Below are 22430 nucleotides of genomic sequence, written 5' to 3'. Positions count from 1 at the left end.
GGCTCCAAACTTCCACAACAATGAGTAGGCCTGTTAAAAGATCCCCCAGACCTGAGACAACAAAGTTCTGCCACCTGCAAATGATGATTGGTGAAAACTCCTTTTTAATGGTGGAGCTGCAGCTGTTAGTAAGCAATCCACTTGTGCTGCCGCCAGGTTTCACTGGCATGTTTCAGAGGAGGCGTACAGCACGTGGGAAAACTGTTAAAATCAGAAAGGCCTCTTAAAATGGGATTATAGAGGCACTTAACTGGTTGTTAAGGGCCTTAAGGGCCTATCCCGCCTCTTGGAGGCGGGATGGAGACGGGGTCAGAAAACTCGGATGTGGGAAAATTGCTCAGAGGCGGGATGGAGACAGGATCAGGCCTGCCTGCCAGATTTTGCGATTTTAACACCTCACACACCTCCAATTCCGTCTCCTCGGGCCTGGCAAAATTGAGCCCAAAGAGTCTGCAAAGGGATGTAGATAGGTTAAATGAGTGGGAAAAAATTTGGCATAATGTGGGAAAATGTGAGGTTATCCACTTTGGTAGGAAGGATAGAAAAACAAAATATTATTTAAATGGAGAGAATGCTGTGGTACAGAGGGATCTGGGTGTCCTCGTACATGAAACACAAAAAGTTAGCATGCAGGAACAACAAGTAAATCGGAAGGCAAATGGAACGTTGACCCTTATTGTAAGGGGGATGGAGTATGAAAGTAGGGAAGTCTTGCTACACCTGTACAGGGTGTTGGTGAGGCCACACCTTGCGTACAGTTTTGGTCTCCTTATTTAAGGAGGGATATACTTCCATTGGACGCAGTTCAGAGAAGGTTCACCAGGTTGATTCCTAGGATGAAGGGGTTGTTTTATGATGAGAGGTTGAGCAGGTTGGGCCTATACTCATTGGTGTTTAGAAGAACGAGAGGTGATCTTATTGAAACATATAAGATTCTGAGGGGGCTCAACAAGGTAGATGCAGGGAGGATGTTTCCCCTCGTGGGGGAATCTAGAACTAGGGGTCATAGTTTCAGAATAAGGGGTCGCCCATTTAAGACAGGGATGAGGAGGAATTTCTTCTCTCAGACGGTCGTGAATCTTTGGAATTCTCTACCCCAGAGAGCTGTGGAGGCTGGGTCATTGAATATATTCAAGGCTGAGATAGACAGATTTTTGAACTACAGGGGAGTCAAGAGTTATGGGGAACAGGCAGAAAAGCAGAGTTGAGGCTAAGATCAGACCAGCCATGATCTTATTGAATGGCGGAGCAGGCTCGAGAGGCCGAATGACCTACTCCTGCTCCTATTTCTTATGTTCTTATGTTGTCATATGAGTCCATGCAGGCCATGACCACGGCCATGCAGACTTTGGATACCAACTTTGGAATTCTACTGCCTTAAACAGGATGGCAGATAACGTATCTGTGGCCTTACAACTAATTACTGATCTACACCAAGCTGGTCTGCTGTAGGGTGGTAAGAGTGATGGGGCACTGGCCCAGGAGAGGGATGATAGCGAAAGGAGACATGGAAGTGGGAACTCCACTCAAAGAGCTTCCACTTCTCACCCGTTGCCGCCCACCCCCTAGCCTGTATCTGACATGCTGCCTCGTCTCCTGATGGTCGAGTCTGCCCCTGCACAGGTGCAGGTGGATCAGTCTTTGGCGGGGCTCCCAGGGGCTCCAAAACCCAGAGGGCATAGGCCAAAAGCATGTCAACATTCAGGGTAGGGATCTGAGCAGTCTGCCTATACCTCTGTTTATTTATTTATTTATAGAATAAAATGGTGTAATAATTTAGAAAATGCATAGAAAAATAGGGAATATACAGTTGCTTTCAACATCAGAAGACATAATCAAAGTATAAAGAATAATTCTGCTTCAAAATAATTCTTCAATAACCTGCCCATAAAACACTGTTACTTCAAATTCATGGCCACTAACAGCATCGAAGGGAGGTCATTCTTATGTATTTGTTTCTGTTACTTTAAGATTGTAAATCTCAGTCAGAAAAAAAATGATTTACAGTCCGAGCAACTGAGAACCACACAGGACACGCTCAGAACTTAGGTATGAAGTATTATTTATCATTAGGTACAATAAATATTGTTTGACACATTCTGCCGCTATTCACAGATTAAACATGTACACCAAATATAATTGAATCAGTAAGTACTGCTAAATGATCTTTGTTTTTTTTTACATTAATATAAGTGCAAATTTATATTTTTTGTAGCATTACTTATCCTGCATAAGGTTTTAATGTTCCAGAAGATTATAATGTGTTATAAATATTGCATCCAAATCTCGAGAGAACTGGTAAAATACGCAACATTTCTTCATTGAGGTTTTATGGAATCAGCTATAGATTCGAATAGCTGATTGGCTGTACAGAGCTAGATATGTCTATATCATACTTCATGGATTTTTTCTTTGTATAGATTATTGCCGCTACTACTGCCAGGATAATCAGCAGAGCTACACCTAGGACAACTCCCAAAGCGATCACAGCCACTTTCCATCCGGGGTTTTCCGAACCAGGTTTGGACTGCACCGTGGGAACAGACTGTAGTTGGATAGGGGCCTCAGCCGTAAGTTGTGTTGTTCCTAAAACAGACAACGTGGAACTACTTAAAAAAAATACTACCATAATTTTTTTTTAAAGACTCTTTAAACTATGTGCACAGAGGAGGCATTGGTGTTGCAAAGAATAAAGGAAAACGACAGTGGCCCGGAATTTGCGGTGGGTAATAACAGCAAACGAACAGCGTTCACCGTTATTGCCCCTTTGAAACTGACCGCAACTTCTGGATTTAGCACATGCGCACCCTAACGCAGAAATCCTGAAGCTGCTCATTCACTGCTCCGACACTGGCTGCACTGTGCCACCCCGCACCCACTCCCCACCACCCCCCCCGTCCCCGCCCACCCCACACACACAGAGCTGGCAATCAGTGTAATCTGTCATGGAAACTGACAAAGCCTGTGGCTCTTCCGCGGTAATACCAGTATTAAACACCCCATTAAAAGTTAGACTCTTTTGGATGAGGTGTAACTGGGGTTTTAACAGCGTATTGACTGCTAAATCATGGTTATGGCCCTGTTAATAAAAAAATTACAATTTCTAAAGTTTGCTCATCTTTATTTCAGGTTTGCCTTTTCCCCAGGTGAGAGCCCCAATCTTTGTTTTGCTCTCTGTAACATTTTTAAAGGGTGAGAATCAAAGGAGCTTACCCACTTCCTGGTTCGCTGTCTGTGAGAATTCTGCATTTTGATTGGTTGCTTAGAAAGCTTGTTGACATCACAACAGCTCGTGTTAAGGATTCCCCGTTAACTTGTGTTGATTTCAATTACTCGTCGGAAAGCCGAACGTCTCACCACAGAGATCGCGAGATCTTTGCGGGAAGCTTACTTCGGGGCCAGCGGCGAGCGCAATTGCTTCGCCGCTGACCGCAAATTGCGGGCCATTAATGTATGGACCACACAAGACCATAGTGTGTCACAGGTAGACGCTCTGCTTCCAAGCTACCAACAATGTAACTCAAAATTGGCTGCTGGAAGGTCCACAAGGTCAGGCCAGGTTGACACTCCTCCCTCCAATCTTGCCTCCTTTCCAAATGACCTCGCTGGGATCCAGTAAACAAATTGTGGAGGAACTGTCGAGAAGACCCCCTCACTACATAAACAAAGAAACATAGAAGATAGGAGCAGGAGTAGGCCATTCGGCCCCTCGAGCCTGCTCCACCATTCAATGCGATCATGGCTGATCATCCAAATTCAGTACCTGGTCCCTGCTTTCTCCCCATACCCCTTGATCCCTTTAGCCTTAAGAAATATATCCAACTCCTTCTTGAATATATTTAATGTATTGGCCTCTAATGCCTTCTGTGGTAGAGAATTCCACAGGTTCACCACTCTCTGGGTGAAGAAATTCCTCCTCATTTCTGCCCTAAATGGCTTACCCCTTATCCTTAGACTGTGACCCCTGGTTCTGGACTCCCCGACCATCGGGAACATCCTTCCTGCATCTAGTCTGTCCAGTCCTGTCAGAATTTTATAAGTTTCAATGAGATCCCCTCTCATTCTTCTAAACTCCAGCGAGTACAAGCCCAATCGTCCCAATCTCTCCTCATACGTCATTCCTGCCATCCCAGGTGTCAGCCTGATGAATCTTCACTGAACTCCTTCCATGGCAAGAACATCCTTCCACACTACTACCCACTCAATAAAACAACACCACCAGAACTAGCTCAAGTTTCACCCGGCTAAGTCATTAGGTAAGGCCGGACATCCATCATCATTAATTAATGCATTTAACGGGGGTAAAATTCAACTTTGGCGGGAGTGGAAAATAAGCAGTAGCGGATCGGCTGCCCGTTATACACCTTGCACAATTTTCCTTTCATTGAAGATTGCAATTATCAAATGAAGCAGCACCATTGCAAGTAAATAAAGACTGTCTTTTTAAAATAGAGAAACCTAGGTTCATCATAAAAGAGTAAGAGAGAGGATACGGTAAATCAAGAGGTTATGATTAGATGACACTGTTTAAAATCATTATGATGGTAGGAGGAAGAAAAGACTGAGAAAGGTAAGGAGCGCCATAGTCTTAAGGTCCTGACAAAGAATGAATTAGATCAGAAATGGTGTCGTGAATCTTGCTTTCAACACATTCTGTAATCAGAGTGGAGGAGGAGTGTGTAGGACGCTTTTTTAGCCCATGGAAGAAATAAGAGAGGAAGTCCACAGAAGCACTGACCATATAATTATCACCAGATATATACTGTTATCATATATTCATCATAATACTTGCCTGTTATGGTGACTAAACTGTTACTATCAAGTTCTTTGATCGCATCGCGAACAGCACTTAGCAGTGTGGTACTGTTGACAGTTGAGTCATTGTTCAAGACAGCCAGGAAATTTACCACCACACTTCCATTTTGGAAACCAATGATGGAGATATTAAAACTTTTATCATTGAGCTTGGCTTGTGTAGTTGGCACAACCTAAAACGAAGCACAAATATTATTTAATTGCCATTAAGAAACACTTTAGAGTTCCATTCATCCCATCCATCACCCACCCTCTCATCCATCCATCTACCCACTGATCTATCCAACTATCCACCACCCATGCACCCACTCATCCAGCCACTCATCCATCAACTCACCATCCATCCACATGAAAGAAATACGACTGCTGGGAAAGGCAAGACAGCCCAATGACTAAGTGCCGTCTGTATGAAATATAAATACATGTTTAAAGTTCTCTACTCCTTGGACGGGCTGGAGTGCTAACTCACTGGGTCTAACAGTGGGGAGTGTTGGGGGAATTTTTCGGGGGGTCAGCGGGTGCGATCGTTGGCGGGTTGGGTCGGGACGGGTGGGAAAAAATTTAGACAGCGGGTCGGGACCCCGCTGTCAATCCACCGCCACACGCCTTTCCCAGATGTTGGGTCTGTCAGCGTTGAACAGACCCGACACGCAGCAGCGAGGGAAGCAATTCAGGTCATTATGATCTGGTTCACAGCCCATTATGAAGTATTTTGCGCTCACCTTTACATTTTCCGAGGCCGCCCACAGGGTTCACGCTGCTTGGGGATCACATCAGGTAAGTAGGTCGCGAGTTGTATTACCATGGAATCAACTCATTACTTGACAGCTGCAAATGTGCTATAAAAGCTCCCATCTCACATCTGTTCACTTTCCAAGCTCAGAGCTGTTGCTTACTGCATTTGGAAGACAGATTGAGCTTTATGCAGGTTGCAAGTGTTTGGAGTAAACTCTCTATCCAGTGGAACCTCATTGGAACAAGCTCTCTCACCATTGACAGATCGCTTCTGTCATCTCAAGTTCACCTGCCATCTATTACATCAGCATCGGTGCCCTTGAAACTATCTCACCTTGGTCCTCAGAATCCCACCACAATCAGCCCCAACACGAGCAGCACCAGGTACACCAGCACTCACAACATCAACCTTCTCCACAATCAACTGATGTTGCACAGGAGAAAGGGCATCAGCAGCTGACCACATTGCTGACCAGGAGGCCAGGGATGGCCCCACTATGGCCAGATTTACTTCACTTGACGCTGTACAACTTGGCTGCCACATGAGGCGCAACACCATGAAGCATCCCTACAATGCACAAGCCATTCCTTGAACACTCATCGCCATTGTGGGGGGTACCGTTACGTCTTACCATTCACTGCAACTCAATAAACCACTTCCAAAGGTGCACACAGATCTGTCCGAGAACGCAAAGTGTTGAAAATACAGCTTTCAATGTTTGACACCACATTAACAGAAACCTTTTGTGAACATTGCATAAAACACCCAAGTGTCTACTGTGGTGTATGTAACCTGTTCCACCATAAGAGAACTTAAGCCTGGTCCACCTTAAGAAAGGTACTACTTTCTTTGGCTGCTGTATACGTAATACCGGTGGTGACCACACCGGTATATAAGCACAGTGTAATAATATTGTATTCAGTATAGTCCGACCTCCAACCAGTAAAGACCTGTTGAATTTACTCTTGTGGTCTGTGTAGTAATTCTCACTATAACACACAGACTTAACAGTGGCGATGAGTCCGATTCTTACCCTGCTGCAGTAATTTCCACGGCGACTTCGTCCACAGACAGGACATCGAAGAGAGGTTTCCACCCTCATCACCTACGGGAAGACATGTCGAGCGGCAGGCATCGAGCAACCGGAGTGCAGAAGACATCCTGACCTCGAAGCCTCCATCAGCGACTGTCAGCTTCTTCTACTACCTCGTGGTGGGTAAGCCGGGCAGCGACGCGACAGAAAGTCAACCGCGTTGGCTGCACAGACGGGGCTGGGAAGACGGAGGAATAAGTGCGGTGAGGTCGATCGCGACCAGAGATAAGGGCCGGGCCGCTTTCGAGCGAGAGGCGCAGCGCGGGACATCGATCGCGACCGGAGATAAGGGCCGCACTCGGGCTAAAGGCGCAGCGTTTGGGGAAACTGAAGGCGCGAGAGCCGCGGTGAAGCGGAGACAGCGTCGGGGGATGGGTGAAGACCGCCAAGCGTGGGAAAACCGCCATTTTGTGGGCGGAGGACGACGGCAAGAGCGGGAAGCCGCCATCTTAGATAACATTAAAAATATGATAAATTGCTACGATGCCTAAACATGGGAACATTAATGCCTTCGACAGTGATATAGAAGACTGGGCTAGGTATGTAGAACGCATACAAAACTATTGTAAGGCAAATAAAATTCCTGAGACAGATAAAGCACTAACATTACTAAACTTAATGGGTGCGAAGACATACGGGCAATTGAAACACCTGTTATCACCAGATGAACTGGCGGATAAGACGTTCGAACAGATTGTTACCGCCCTAAAAAATCATCTTAGCCCCACGCCGCTGATGCTAGCGGAACGATTTAAATTTTACGATAGAAGACAGCTGCAAAATGAAAGCAATGCTGAATATTTGATGGAATTACGTAAGCTAGCAAAATATTGTCAGTTTGGAACGGGACTGACAGAGGCACTTCGAGATAGATTTGTGTGTGGTTTATTTAAACAGGATACACAAAGGCGACTGCTCGAGGAGAATGAGCTGTCTCTCGAGAAGGCAGTCACTGTGGCAGCAGCACACGAGGCCGCAGCGAGAGGCACGGCAGTAATGCAGCTACGGCCACCGGAACTCAGTACAAACAAATTGGGTTTGAGTTCTGTCAAATGTTATCGTTGTGGAAAGACAACGCACGATCAGAACCAGTGTTGGTTTAAAAACCAAGAATGCAGAACGTGTGGCAGGTTTGGCCACATAGCTAAAGTATGCCGGTCAGGAAAGAAGACCAGCAATAAAAAGTCACCGCAAGGAAAATATGCAAAGGTACACAAGGTGACAAAGAACAGTTTGACTGAACAGAAGTCAGATTCAGACGCTAGCAGTAATGAACTGGATAGCTTAAGAATACACAACGTTGGTAAGGATACAGACCTCCAGACAATTTGGGTCACTCTTAAGATAGCAGGAGTCCAAGTAAAAATGGAATTGGACACTGGATCGGCATTGACGGTCATGAATAAGAAAGATTACAGAAGGTTATTCCAACATATTCCCTTACAGGATACGGAGATTATATTGAAAACGTACACGGGGCAAAGAGTGTACCCCATCGGAAAAATAGAGGTAGAAGTGGTCCACAAGGGCGAAGGAAGCCAAGTAATGGACTTATATGTGCTACTTGAAGGAGGTCCACCACTACTTGGATGGGAGTGGATTAGGAAAATGAATATGGACTGGCACTCCTTGAAAGCACTAACGGTAGATTCCGGGGAAACAGCTGTCAAACCTAAACGATTGTCCAGAATATTGGATGAGGCTAAAGAGGTGTTCCAGCCGGGACTGGGAACACTGAGAGGAATTACGGCAAACATCAAGATTGATGAACATGCACAACCAAAATTTTTTAAAGCCAGACCGGTACCCTATGCAATACGACCTGCGGTTGAAGCGGAGCTGGAAGCACTAGAACGTTCAGGGGTACTGTCTAAAGTAGATTGGAGTGAGTGGGCTACGCCCATTGTTCCCGTTATGAAACGTCCTGCGAACAATAAGCCAGGAGATCCAGGGAAGGTTCGCATCTGTGGAGATTTCAAGATCACCGTTAATCCGGTGCTTCACACGGTGCAGTATCCGCTTCCACGGATTGAGGATATTTTCGCTTCACTGTCTGGCGGGAAACACTTCACCAAGATAGACCTGGCGCAGGCGTACTTGCAGATGGAGGTTGAAGAAGAGTCACGCCAATACCTCACGATCAACACGCATCGAGGGTTGTACCGGTACAATAGGCTGGTTTTTGGTGTGGCATCGGCTCCAGCAATTTGGCAGAGGGCCATGGAGCAGGTATTACAGGGAATTCCAGGCACACAATGTTACCTGGACGACATTCTGATCACAGGTGATGGTGATGAACAGCATCTCGCTAACTTGGAACTGGTGCTCAACAGACTGAAAGAGTATGGACTTAGAGTAAATCGGCAGAAATGTGAGTTCTTCCAGAAGCGGATCTCGTACTGTGGTCTTGTCATTGACCAGGAGGGGCTTCATAAGTCTCCTGACAAGATAGCGGCAGTTGTAAAGGCTCCCGCTCCGGAGAATGTCTCTCAGTTGAGGTCGTTTCTAAGATTAATTAACTACTACCATAAATTTCTGCCAAATCTATCCACGGTGCTGCATCCGTTGAATGCTCTTTTACAGAAAGGGGTACCATGGGACTGGGGCGAAAACTGTAAGAAGGCATTTCGCAAAAGCAAAGAATTGATCACCTCAGAGGAAGTGTTGGCTCACTTCAACCCGACACTGCCTATTCGGTTGGCTTGTGATGCTTCTCCATATGGTATTGGGGCAGTACTCTCACATAAATTGCCAAATGGCACGGAAAGGCCAGTCGCGTTTGCATCCAGATCATTGACCTCCGCTGAGCGCAACTATGCGCAGATCGATAGGGAGGCCCTTAGCCTTGTATGGGGAGTGAAGAAGTTTAATCATTACCTACAGGGCCAAAAATTCACTCTTCTGATGGACCATCAACCGTTGGTGTCCATTTTTAACCCTAAGAAGGGTGTTTCGGTGATGACAGCACAGCGTCTCCAGAGATGGTCTCTTTTCTTAGGGGCACATCAATATCAGATAGAATTCAAAGGTACGAAACAGCATGGCAATGCTGATGGCCTGTCGTGCCTGCCACTACCTGAAGATGAAGACATGACGGAAGTTGACCCTGTTGAGTTATTTCATTCGACCATTATCGAGTGTTTACCTGTCACCAACGCAAGTATTGAAAGAGGAACCAGGAACGACCCGACACTGTCCAGAGTCTACGAGGTGACAGTGAAAGGATGGCCAACACGGGGTGATCCTCTGTTACCGGCATTCTCGGCAAGGCGAGACCAGCTGTCCGTCTGCCATGGTACTTTGATGTACGGGACAAGAGTGATTATTCCTCCCAAGTTAAGGGAAAGAGTTTTAAAAGAACTACATGAAGGTCATCTGGGGGGAGTTAAAATGAAAAGTCTTGCTAGGGCTTACGTATGGTGGCCGGGTATTGACCAACAGATTGAGGAGTTAACGAAAAGCTGCGCTGGGTGTCAAAAAGTGCAAAATGCACCTCCGATAGCACCGCTACACCCATGGGAATGGCCTTCAGCCCCATGGCAACGCGTACACATTGACTTTGCTGGTCCATTCATGGACTCCATGTTCCTAATCGCGGTGGACGCACATTCCAAATGGCCAGAAGTCATCAAGATGAATACCACTACTTCAGAAAAGACAATTGCGGTGTTAAGAACAATATTCGCAAGGAACGGATTGCCAGAACAGATCTGTTCGGACAACGGACCACAGTTTGTATCGGAAGAATTCCAACAATTCTTAAAGAAGAATGGAGTTAAACATTATACCTCTGCCCCATATCATCCGGCGACAAACGGGTTGGCTGAAAGATTTGTCCAGACATTCAAAAAGGCTATTAAGGCCATGAATGATGATCAGATTCCGCTGCAACACAAGGTCGATAAGTTCCTGATGTCATATAGAAACGCCGATCATGCCGTGACTAACCAAAGTCCTGCTATGATGTTTTATAACAGGAGGTTGCGGTCCAAGTTGGACTTGTTAAAACCAAATGTGCGGAGGGAAGTGGAAAACAAACAGTTTCGGCATATTAACAGCAAGACCACTCGAACTTTCGACGTAGGACAACCAGTGATGGCAAGGGGCTATGGAAACGACAAATGGCAGTCCAGAACAATCCGGGCCAGACAAGGACCTCTGATGTACACCGTAGATATTGGTCATAATGTGATAAGGCGTCATGCGGATCAACTGGTAGAGTCGAGAGCAAGGGTCGAACCCATGGTTGTGACAGAGACAGCTGTGGAAGATGTTCATGAACCTGAAGCATCTACCTCGGCCGAGAATGTATTTGATGATGATGACACCCAATACATTGGCAACCAACTAGAGGAGGCACCTCAACAACAAGAATCAGAGACCACTGAAAGGCGTTATCCAAGCCGAATCAGAAAGCCTCCTGAGAGACTGAACCTTTGAACTATTATACCTGAAGTTATATATGTATATATGTTATGTTTATTTGGGGATATGACTGTTAAGCTAAAAAGGGAGGATTGTGGTGTATGTAACCTGTTCCACCTTAAGAGAACTTAAGCCTGGTCCACCTTAAGAAAGGTACTACTTTCTTTGGCTGCTGTATACGTAATACCGGTGGTGACCACACCGGTATATAAGCACAGTGTAATAATATTGTATTCAGTATAGTCCGACCTCCAACCAGTAAAGACCTGTTGAATTTACTCTTGTGGTTTGTGCAGTAATTCTCACTATAACACACAGACTTAACATCTACCCTTGTGTGTTATTACTTGGTATGATTGGACTAGGATGAGGGTGAGTGTGAGGAGTGGCTAGTGAGATGGGGAAGTGATAATGTAGATAGAGAGGGATGGGTGGAGGTGCAAGGTAAGTTGGTGTGAGTAAGTATGTGCAGGAGTAGGATAGGGAAGGCAGAGTGATGGGGATATGATGAGTGGCACAGCAGGATGAGGTTGAGTGTGGTTTGTACTAACGTTTCGTGATCTACTGAGATGATTGAAAAGTTTGTGCCACTGGAGCCTGGTCCTCCTGATGACATCCCTGCTTGTGTCCTCCTGTGCAATGTGCAAACTCCTGAGGATATCTTTTCGCCCATTGGAAGGGAAGGGAACCACCCTGCGTGCTGTGACTCCCTCCATAAGGATATGGAAGGAATCATGGGAGAGCTTGGGTGCAGCCATGCACCTCTGTGCAGTGCTTGTCAATGTTTGTAGCACATCAATGCTGCAGAACACTGACAGCACAACTGTCAAAATCAATTTGTGCATGGTCCCTTTAAGGAAACCAGCTGATGACACATCAGCAAATAACGTCATCAGACCTGCTTCCTATTAATTAGCTGGCAAATGCGCTGGGCGGGTTTAACAAGCCCAATCAGGGTAAAATCATTTTGGACAACGGGCTGGAGCCAGCAGTGGGGTCAGGACCCGCCACGGATGTCGCCCACCACGAACCCGCCGTGGTATGAGAAATCGTGGCCATTATTTTTTTAAGATCAGAAGCATGCACAAAAGCAGTTTAACTTACTGTATTTATAAAATTGGAAGATAAGGTCCTGTAGGCTTCACTTGCAGGGTTGTTCAGGTCTTTGGAGAACTGTTTGGTGCTCAATGTCGCTTTCATTCTGAATGCTATTTTGTCTGTAGAAACAGTAACAAATCATTAGCTACTTGGCTGCTGTGTGTGTTGAATCTGCATTGGAATCAAATAATCAAACAATAGACCGTCTTGCCTTAATTCACTAGATGTGAATAATTCTACAGTATAGCAAGAATTATTTATATGTGGAAAGCTCTGGTGCATTGAGGATGACATTGTCCTAAAATGGCAGAGTCATATTTGAAAAAGTGTCTTATTGTCCGCTCGTGCTTAAATTTCAGTTGTCCAAATGAAAGGGCTAATTGATACACCCAGAGGAATGTTCTACGCTAGACCAGGCGTATGACAGAAAACCAAAGATTCTGATGCTCTGTGACTATGGGACGCAAATTAAAGTGTGGATTGAGAAAAGGCCATTGGGGTAATCAAGCCCAATTCCTTCCAGTGGAAAATGTACAACTCACATTAGAAGAAAGCTTCCTCCAGGCATTATGTGTCAGCAACATCATAAACATAGAATTCTTTGGATCAATATTTGAAAACACACATGTAAAAGTTTGCTAGAAACAATTAACAAATGAAACATTCGCACTATGTTTGAGATGTTGTTAACACGTAGCAAGCAGGGAAACTCACCCCTCCCCCACTCCACCACCATTAACTTAACTTTTTTTGAAGGAGGTAAATAATTTCTAAGGAGACCATTTTTAAACTGAATTCTTCCATTTCTTCACTAAGTTAACTTACGCTGCTGACCTTTAAAAGTTTTAACAAAGGTTTAGCATTTATACCATTTATATTACCTATGTGTAAACCACTTTGAATAGTGTTCCTTTTGTGCTACTGCTATGCTATAATTTTCACAGGAGACTCTGTTGTCTGTGTCTCTAGTCTGTTCGTTTATGTACTAGAGCTGTGCTGGCTCCCAGGGCACTAATCTTGCTAAGGTGACTGTATCACCCAACTAAACTTGCCAGATCCATTAAGGCTGGTGGTCAGGGAGTAAACAACAGCCATATTGGCGTCGGCTGTATAAGGCATGTACCTGGAGTGGAGGCACTGAACAACACTAATCATCAATAAGTAGGTCTTTGAGTCCTCGTTAACACATAGCCCACCTTCCTTGGTTATAGCAACCAGCCCCTAATGATACCGAAAGTTTGTAGAGCGGAATGTGTTTCATTCATAATATCTCAATAATGTTGCTGTAGTGGTTGTGTCATGTTCACATTAAACACTTAAAGTAAGGAGGAAACTTAGAGACAATGGGAATGGGTGTCGGAGAATATCTGGATTGTATCACAGAGAATGACCAGAGAAGTAAAAGCACTTACTGTTGCAGTCACTGGCTATAAGCAGCGTGCAGTTAGACAAAGCACAGATATCGCTCTTATTGATGAAACAAGTACTAGGATCTGTCGGTAAATAAAAATAATCAGTAGTCAATACTGAACAAGAATTCTTTTCCAGAGTCAGTGGTTATCGCAATACGAACACTTCTTCATAGATGAGAGGCCTTTTTTGCGTAACAGTTGTTCACTATTGTTAAGTCTGTGTGTTCTAGTTATTGTTAATAAGAATCACTGCACACAGACCACAAGAATAAATTCAACAGGTCTTTACTAGTCGAAGGTCAGGCTGAACTGCCCAATAAATCATTACACAGCACTTATATACCGGTGTGGTCACCACCGGTATTACAGTATACAGCAGCCAAGATAAAGTAGTGCATCTCTTAAAATAGTTCTCTTAAAGGTGGAACGGTTACATACACCACAATCCTCCCTTTTTAGCTTAACAGTATATATTCCCCATTTAACATAACATAATAACATATATACACAACTTCATGTAAAAACAGTTCACAGATTCAGTCTCTGAGGAGGCCTCCTGATCCGAGACAGATAACGCCTTTCAGGGGTCTCTGGTTCTCGTTGCTGGGGTGACTCATCTAGTTGATCCCCTATGGATAGGACATCATCATCAGGTATATTCACTTCTGAGGTAGATGCTTCAGGTTCACTAACTTCCTCCACGGTTGTCTCTGTCGTAACCATGGGCTCGACCCTTGTTCTCGATCCCACCAGTTGGTTAGCATGACGTCGCTTTACGTTTTCACCAACATCTACCGTGTACATCAGGGGTCCTTGTCTGGCCCAAATTGTTCCAGATTGCCATTTCTCATTTTTATAGTCCCTGGCTAACACCGGTTGTCCTATTTCAAAACTCCGAGTGGGCTTGTTATTGATATGCTGGAACTGTTTGTTTTCGACTTCCCTCCGCACATTTGGTTTTAACAAGTCCAACCTGGACCGCAACCTCCTGTTATAGAACATCATGGCAGGACTTTGGTTTGTTGTTGCATGGGTGGCGTTTCGATATGCCAGTAGGAAATTGTCCACCTTGTGTTGCAGTGGAATCTGATCTTCGCTCATGGCCTTTATTGCCTTTTTGAACGTCTGTACAAACCTCTCGGCCAGCCCATTCGTAGCTGGATGATATGGGGCAGAGGTATAATGTTTCACCCCATTCTTCTTCAGGAATTTCTGGAATTCCTCTGACACGAACTGTGGTCCGTTGTCTGAACATATTTGCTCTGGCAATCCATTTCTTGCAAATATCGTTCTTAGCACCGCGATCGTCTTCTCCGAGGTAGTGGTAGTCATTTTAATCACTTCTGGCCATTTAGAATGTGCATCCACCGCAATTAAAAACATGGAGTCCATGAATGGACCAGCAAAGTCAATATGTACACGTTGCCATGGGGTTGAAGGCCATTCCCATGGATGCAGCGGTGCAATTGGAGGTGCATTTTGGACTTTTTGGCACCCTGAGTAGCTTTTCGTCAGATCCTCTATCTGTTGGTCGATACCCGGCCACCACATATAAGCCCGAGCAAGGCTTTTCATCTTGACTCCCCCCAGATGACCTTCATGTAGTTCTTTTAGAACTCTCTCTCTTAACTTAGGAGGGATAATCACCCTTGTTCCATACATCAATGTTCCCTGACAGATGGACAGCTGTTCTCGTCTTGCTGAGAATGCCGGTAACAGTGGATCACCATGGGCTGGCCATCCCTTTACTGTCAATTCGTAGACCCGGGACAGTGTCGGGTCATTCCTAGTCTCCCTTTCAATATTTGCATTGGTGACAGGTAAACATTCGATGATGGTCGAGTGAAATAACTCCACCGGGTCAACCGTCGGTGCCTCCTCCTCAGTAGGTAGTGGCAGGCGCGACAGCCCATCAGCATTACCATGCTGCTTTGTACCTTTGAATTCTATCTGATATTGATGTGCCCCTAGGAAAAGGGACCATCTCTGGAGCCTCTGTGCTGTCATCACCGAAACACCCTTCTTAGGGTTAAAAATGGATACCAACGGCTGGTGGTCTGTCAGCAGTGTAAACTTCTGGCCCTGCAGGTAATGATTAAACTTCTTTACTCCCCACACAAGGCTGAGAGCCTCCCTATCTATCTGAGCATAGTTGCGCTCAGCGGAGGTCAATGATCTGGATGCAAATGCGACTGGCCTTTCCAAGCCATTTGGCAACTTGTGTGAGAGTACTGCTCCAATACCATAAGGAGAAGCATCATAAGCCAAACGAATAGGTAGCGTTGGGTTGAAGTGAGCCAACACTTCCTCTGAGGTGATCAATGCCTTGCTTTTGCGAAAGGCCTTCTTACAGTCCTCGCTCCACTTCCATGGTACTTCTTTCTGCAAAAGAGCGTTCAGCGGGTGCAGCACCGTGGATAGATTTGGCAGAAACTTATGGTAATAGTTAATCAACCCTAGGAACGACCTCAACTGGGATACATTTTCCGGAGCGGGAGCCTTCACAACAGCTTCGATCTTGTCAGGTGACTTGTGCAGCCCCTCCTGGTCAATGACATGACCACAGTACGAGATCCGTTTCTGAAAGAACTCACATTTCTGGCGATTAACTCGAAGGCCATATTCCTTCAATCTGGTGAGCACCAGTTTCAAATTTGCAAGGTGTTCCTCGTCGTCATCTCCTGTAATCAGGATATCGTCCAAGTAACATTGAGTGCTTGGAATTCCCTGTAATACCTGCTCCATGGCCCTCTGCCAAATTGCTGGAGCCGAAGCCACTCCAAAAACCAGTCTATTATATCGATACAAGCCTCTGTGCGTGTTGATTGTGAGATACTGGCGCGACTCTTCCTCAACTTCCATCTGTAAGTACGCTTGCGCCAGGTCTATCTTGGTGAAGTGTTTCCCGCCAGACAATGAAGCAAAGATATCCTCAATCCGCGGAAGCGGATATTGCACCGTGTGAAGCACCGGATTAACCATGATCTTGAAGTCTCCACAGATGCGGACCTTCCCCGGTTCCCCTGGCTTGTCACTCGATGAACGCTTCATGGCGGGAACAATGGGCGTGGCCCACTCACTCCAGTCCACCTTATACAGTACTCCTGAACGTTCTAGCCCTTCCAGCTCAGCTTCCACAGCAGGTCATATCGCATAAGGCACCGGTCTGGCTTTGAAAAATTTTGGGTTTGCATGTTCTGCAATCTTGATTTTTGCCGTAATTCCTCTCAGTGTTCCCAGTCCCTGTTGGAACACCTCTTTAGCATCATCCAATATTCTGGACAATCGTTCAGGTTTGACATCTTTTTTTCCGGAATCTACCGTTATTGCTTTTAGGGAGTGCCAGTCCATATTTATTTTCCTGATCCACTCCCGTCCCAGAAGTGGTGGACCTCCCTCAGGTAGTACATATAAGTCCATTCCTTGGTGTTCTTTGCCCTTGTGTACCACCTTGACTTTTATCTTTCCGATGGGGTATACTCTTTGCCCCGTGTATGTCTGCAATACTATCTCCGTATCCCGTAGGGGAATATTTGTGAATAACCTTTTGTAATCTTGCTTATCCATGACCGTCAACGCCGATCCGGTGTCCAATTCCATCTTCACTTGGACTCCTGCTATCTGAAGTGTGACCCAGATAGTTTGTAGGTCAGCTTCCTTACTCACATTGTGAATTCTCAGACTACCCAGTTCCTTGCTGTTGGAGTCTGAATCCGAATTCTGTTCATCCGAACTCTTCTCAGCCACCTTATGTACCTTTCTGCACTTTTCCTGCGGTGACTTTCTGTTGCTGGTCTTCTTTCCTGACCGGCATACTTTAGCTATGTGACCAAGCTTGCCACATTTTCTACATTCCTGATTTTTAAACCAGCATTGGTTCTGATCGTGTGTTGTCTTTCCACAACGATAACATTTCGCTGTACCCAAAGCCATTTGATCTACGCTGAGTACCGCTGCCTTCAGCTGCATTTCCGCAGTGCCTCTCGCTGCGGCTTCATGCGATGCTGCAATAGTGACAGCCTTATCAAGTGTAAGATCATTCTCTTCAAGCAGCCGCTTTTGTGTTCCTTCTTTCGACAATCCACACACGAATTTGTCTCTCAGTGCCTCTGTCAGTCTTTCCCCAAACTGACAGTATTTCGCTAGCTTACGCAGTTCAATTAAATACTCCGCGTTGCTTTCCCCTTTCAGTTGCGTTCTCGCATAAAATTTAAATCGTTCCGCTAACATCAGCGGTGTGGGGTTCAAATGATTTCTCAGGACAGCAACAATATTAGCAAAAGCCTGATCCGCCGGTTTAGCTGGTGATAGAAGATGCTTCAATAGCCCGTATGTCTTCGCACCCATTGAGTTTAGTAAGGTTAGTGCGTTATCTTCATCTGATATTTTATTTGCCTTACAATAAATCTCTATGCGTTCTACATACGTGGCCCAATCTTCAACATCGGCATCGAAATCGTTGATGTTACCACGCTTAGGCATCCTTGCAATCTTCTTGAGAAACAAAAAGAAATTTTTCTTTTATTTTATTTTTTCAAAATGGCGGTTTCCCGCGCTTGTCTTCTTCCCCCGCCTACGAAAATGGCGGCTTCCCGCGTTTGCCTTTCTCCCCCGCTGGCTGTAATGGCGATTGCCGTATTGCTGTGTTCGCCCTCCCCAGCGGTTCTCAAATCGGGCCTCCCAGCCCCTCTTGCAGTCCGGTCCTTTCCACCGGCTGCGGCTGAGTTCTCCGCGGTTTTTTTTAAAAATTATTTTTATTTTCTCCCGCGCCTCGCGGCCTCGGTAGCTGCCCGGCCTTTTTCCCCGGTCGCGGTCGAGCTCTCTCTCGACGCTGTTGCATCTCCCAGCCCGCTTGCAGCCCGGTCTTTTACACCGGCTGCGTTTGCATTCACCGCGGCTCCCGTGCCTTACGCTGCCCCAGTCTCAGCGCCTCTGGCCCCAACTTCTGTCCGGCTCCTTTCCCCGGCCGTGGTCGAGTTCTCCGCCCTTATATCCTCCGTTTTTCCCTCCCCTACTTCACAGCCAACGTGGCCGACTTGCTGCTCGTCGCTGATCGGCTTACCCACCACCTGTGGTAGAAGGGATGATCACTGCCTGTTGCTGATGGAAGGCTTCGTGTCAGGATTCTTCCTTGCTCTTCAGACCCGAGTCTTTTCTCAGCAGGATGATGAGGGCGGATGCCTCTTCTCGACGCCCGTTAAACTGCCTTGGATATATCTCTGCCGCAGGGTAAGATCCCATCCTCGTCGCCACTGTTAAGTCTGTGTGTTCTAGTTATTGTTAATAAGAATCACTGCACACAGACCACAAGAATAAATTCAACAGGTCTTTACTAGTCGAAGGTCAGGCTGAACTGCCCAATAAATCATTACACAGCACTTATATACCGGTGTGGTCACCACCGGTATTACAGTATACAGCAGCCAAGATAAAGTAGTGCATCTCTTAAAATAGTTCTCTTAAAGGTGGAACGGTTACATACACCACAACTATTATAGCAGCATTCATTTAATATATGTGTGTCTGATCCCTTGTGCCGAGATAAACTTTGACTCTTCATTCTTGAAAGGAACTAAATAACAAGGGACCCTATGGGACTATATTAGATACTAATTAGAGTAGAAAGGGTTAACACTGGGCACTGTTTCACTATTTAAGCTTTCACTGTAGGACATGGGAATATAGGTTTAAATTGGTAAATGGCAAGTTCAAGACTGCTGTCAGGAAGCACTTTTTCAGACTAAGAAGACTCGGAATGGACTTCCAGGTAGGGCGGTGAAAGAACAAACACTGGAGTCATTCATGAGGCAGTTTGATGACGTGATGGGGCAAACTATAGATCTATATGAAAGGATGAGCTAGATGGGCCTTATGGATTCCCTCGTCTATCTTATCCTTGTGGTGACTTGCAATTATATTCCCATTAAAAAGGATTTTGGTCAGTGTTTGTTTGAAGAGGAAGAGCTGTGAAGGACAAAATATCTTAGTCGTTATGATGATACCATACCTGTGTGTTGTAATAATATTTTGTGATGAAAATTACAACATTATCATGCAAATAGCATCATTAAATCATATGCTTATCTCATTATTTTGCTTTTTTTTTTACAAACACTGGAAGATATCTGGCCTGGCAGCTTTTAAGGGATTGCCATGCCTCTTTTACATAGAATTACATACAATCACATAGAATATACAGCACAGAAACAGGCCATTCAGCCCAACTAATCTGTGCTGGTGTTTATACTCCACGCAAGTCTCCTCCCATTCCATCTACCTCATCTCAGCCTTTCAGCATATCTTTTGATTCCCTTTTCTCTCATGTGCTCGTCTAGTTTCCTTTTGAAAGCATCTAAGCTATTTGCCTCAACCACTTCCTGTGGTCGCAAATTCCACATTCTAACCATTCTCTGAGTAGAGACATTTCTCCTTATTTCCCTACGGATTTATTAGTAAAGGAAACTCTTTTTTATCCGGCACGGACGGGACCGGTGTGGTGCCAGTTGATCAAAAAGTCTGGATTACAGAGAGCTATACTTACCAAGGTACGAGAGCCCCGTACACGGCCACAGGTGCAGGAGCCCCGGTTACACGGCACTTGTGCAGGAACCCCGGTTACACAGCCACAGATCCAGGAACCCCGGTTACACGGCCACTAATATATAGTAAAACTTACCTGAACCTATTCCTGAATTTTACCGGTTAAGCGAGATTTCCGGATACTTTAGGTGCCGGTTAAAAGAGAGTTTCCTGTAACTATCTTGTACTTACGGCCCTTTTGAAGTTTTTTGTAACAAGCCTATGTTCTGAGGTATTTGTTAATTCCAGTCTTGGGTATAAAGAGAGCCGAGTAAACTCCTATAGTACTGCTACTGATATAATTCCTTTGATGGCACACAGTTCCCAGAGTCACCCACAAGGTAATAGTCAAGTACTCAGCATGTCTCTGGTCAACAAGTAAAAAACAGCAATAACAACAGACAATGCTGGAAACACTCAGCAGGTCAGGCAGCACCGAGGAGAGAGAGAGACAAAGTCAACGGTTCGAGTCGGGGACCCTTCGTCAGAACGGGAAAAGGTTAGAGAAGAGAGATTTTTAAGTAGAGGCAGGGAGGAGGGGAGGAAAGAACAAAGGGAAGGTCTGTGATAGGATGGAAGGCAGGAGAGATTGAAAGACAAAAGGGATGATGGTGCGAGGCAAGAGGAGATGGTAATGGGAAGAAACAAAAGATGACTGTAAATGAGGTGTGAATGATGATGGCAGCATCATTAACAACTACCATGTGAGAAAATAAATACAGGGGCCGAGGTTATAGTCCAGCATGGGTTTGACCACATGACTCCAAACAGGTCAAACATCAATCTTCAGGCGACCTATTTGGCTGAAAATAATGGAGCAAGTTTTAAGCCAATCAAAGTTTGAAGACTTGAGTCCCAGTTCCATAGTAGACAGTGGAATAATGGAGGCAAAGAAAGAAAAGGGAAGCTGAGGGTACCTGCAACAATCATAATAAGAAAACAAATACTACATAGCATGTTAAAATATGAGATTTAATTTTCTGACTTAATGCTCCCAGCAGGGAGCTTCATATGGGTGTGCATATGAGAAATTTAGGTGCACGCTGTGTGCAATTTGCAACCATTTAAATTAATGGTCAGAAAACCATGCCCAAATTTTCAATATGTGCTCCCAGTAGGCAAGGCTCTCACCACAAGGGCAATCAAAAAATGACCCCAATGGAATATTGGTCAGAATGTTTGTTCTTCTGCTACAAAGAGAACGTGGGAAATCACCCCACTGTGCTTATGATCTCGCTAGCGCATCACGGTCAGAGGTCAACAGAAGCGACCATCTTATTTTTAAAATGCAGAAATTATTTATAAAATGAAAATTCTAGTAAAATAACATTAGTAATAGAATGATAAACCTCTTCTATTGCAATATATATGGAGATTTATCAGCCATGTGTGAGCTGCAAAATGGAGTGGTTTGGAGTCTAAAGTTTAAGAAAATCTACCCCTATACATTACACACTTCAAAATCACCCTGAAACACATTATTCCTCAATAAAACATCAGTCTTGAAATTATCCATTGGGATATTAGGGTACAAATGCTTAATATGTTCATCCAAAATTTAACTCTTTGCTATTTTAGTGGAGATGCCAACCGAGTTGGGTCAATAAGACCACTGGAATAGAGGAATTTCTGGCAAATCCACTAATATCTCATGGCGTAATTTCAATGATATATCAGGGTAGATTTTCCTGTTCCCGCACCTGCGACTATTGGCTAAACTGAGTGCAAAAAATAAAGGAAAACTAGATACCTGCCTATTAAGGGAGCCTGCCTGATTTTACGCCTAACTTCAATGACCTAAGCCTGGAAATTCCGTACCCGTGGAGGTACTGAAGGATGGAACTTTCATCCGGCGCTGTGACCCTGCCCCAAATCTCAGGGATTTGTTCTCATTTAAATGTTCGGGTTGGTTACCCACACCTGTAGTAGCGGCGCAACAGGGCGTTCCGGCTCACGAAGAAGCAGAACTCAGTGCAGCGTTCTGCCTCTCCGAGAGAGGGAGAGCAAGGCCCAGATCAAGCTGAAGAGGAGGACTCGTTAAAATATTTAGACAACTTTTTCTCTGACTTGCAATGGTCTTCAATTCCCCTGGGATCAGTTAACGTTTTTTGTTTACGTACTGGGGCTTTCGCTCAGCCCAGAACAGGACCTATGACTGCTCTCAGCAGTTGCAAATCACATTGGGCCTATCAGGGGAACTTTGGGTAGAATTCCAGGGAAAGGTCAGGAACCCCACCCATCCCCCCACAGACACACCCCTAAGCTGCTGGTT

General features: G+C 45.2%; 1 protein-coding gene across 1 annotated transcript in view; it reads right to left on the bottom strand.

Moving 5' to 3' along the window:
* LOC147107863 (uncharacterized) overlaps nucleotides 1-22430 on the bottom strand; it is a 308464-nt gene that overhangs the window by 93509 nt on the left and 192525 nt on the right. The window contains 2 exon segments of the mRNA XM_086006083.1: nucleotides 12170-12286; nucleotides 13580-13660. Of these exon segments, the coding sequence (XP_085862209.1) occupies nucleotides 12170-12286; nucleotides 13580-13660 (198 nt within the window).

Source organism: Somniosus microcephalus, chromosome 14 (assembly GCF_052327205.1).
Source record: "Somniosus microcephalus isolate GS21.2 chromosome 14, FLI_Smic_1.0, whole genome shotgun sequence".
Classification (NCBI taxonomy): Eukaryota; Metazoa; Chordata; class Chondrichthyes; order Squaliformes; family Somniosidae; genus Somniosus; species Somniosus microcephalus.
Note: the sequence above shows the minus strand (reverse complement) of the source record. Positions and strands in the feature narration are given on the sequence as shown.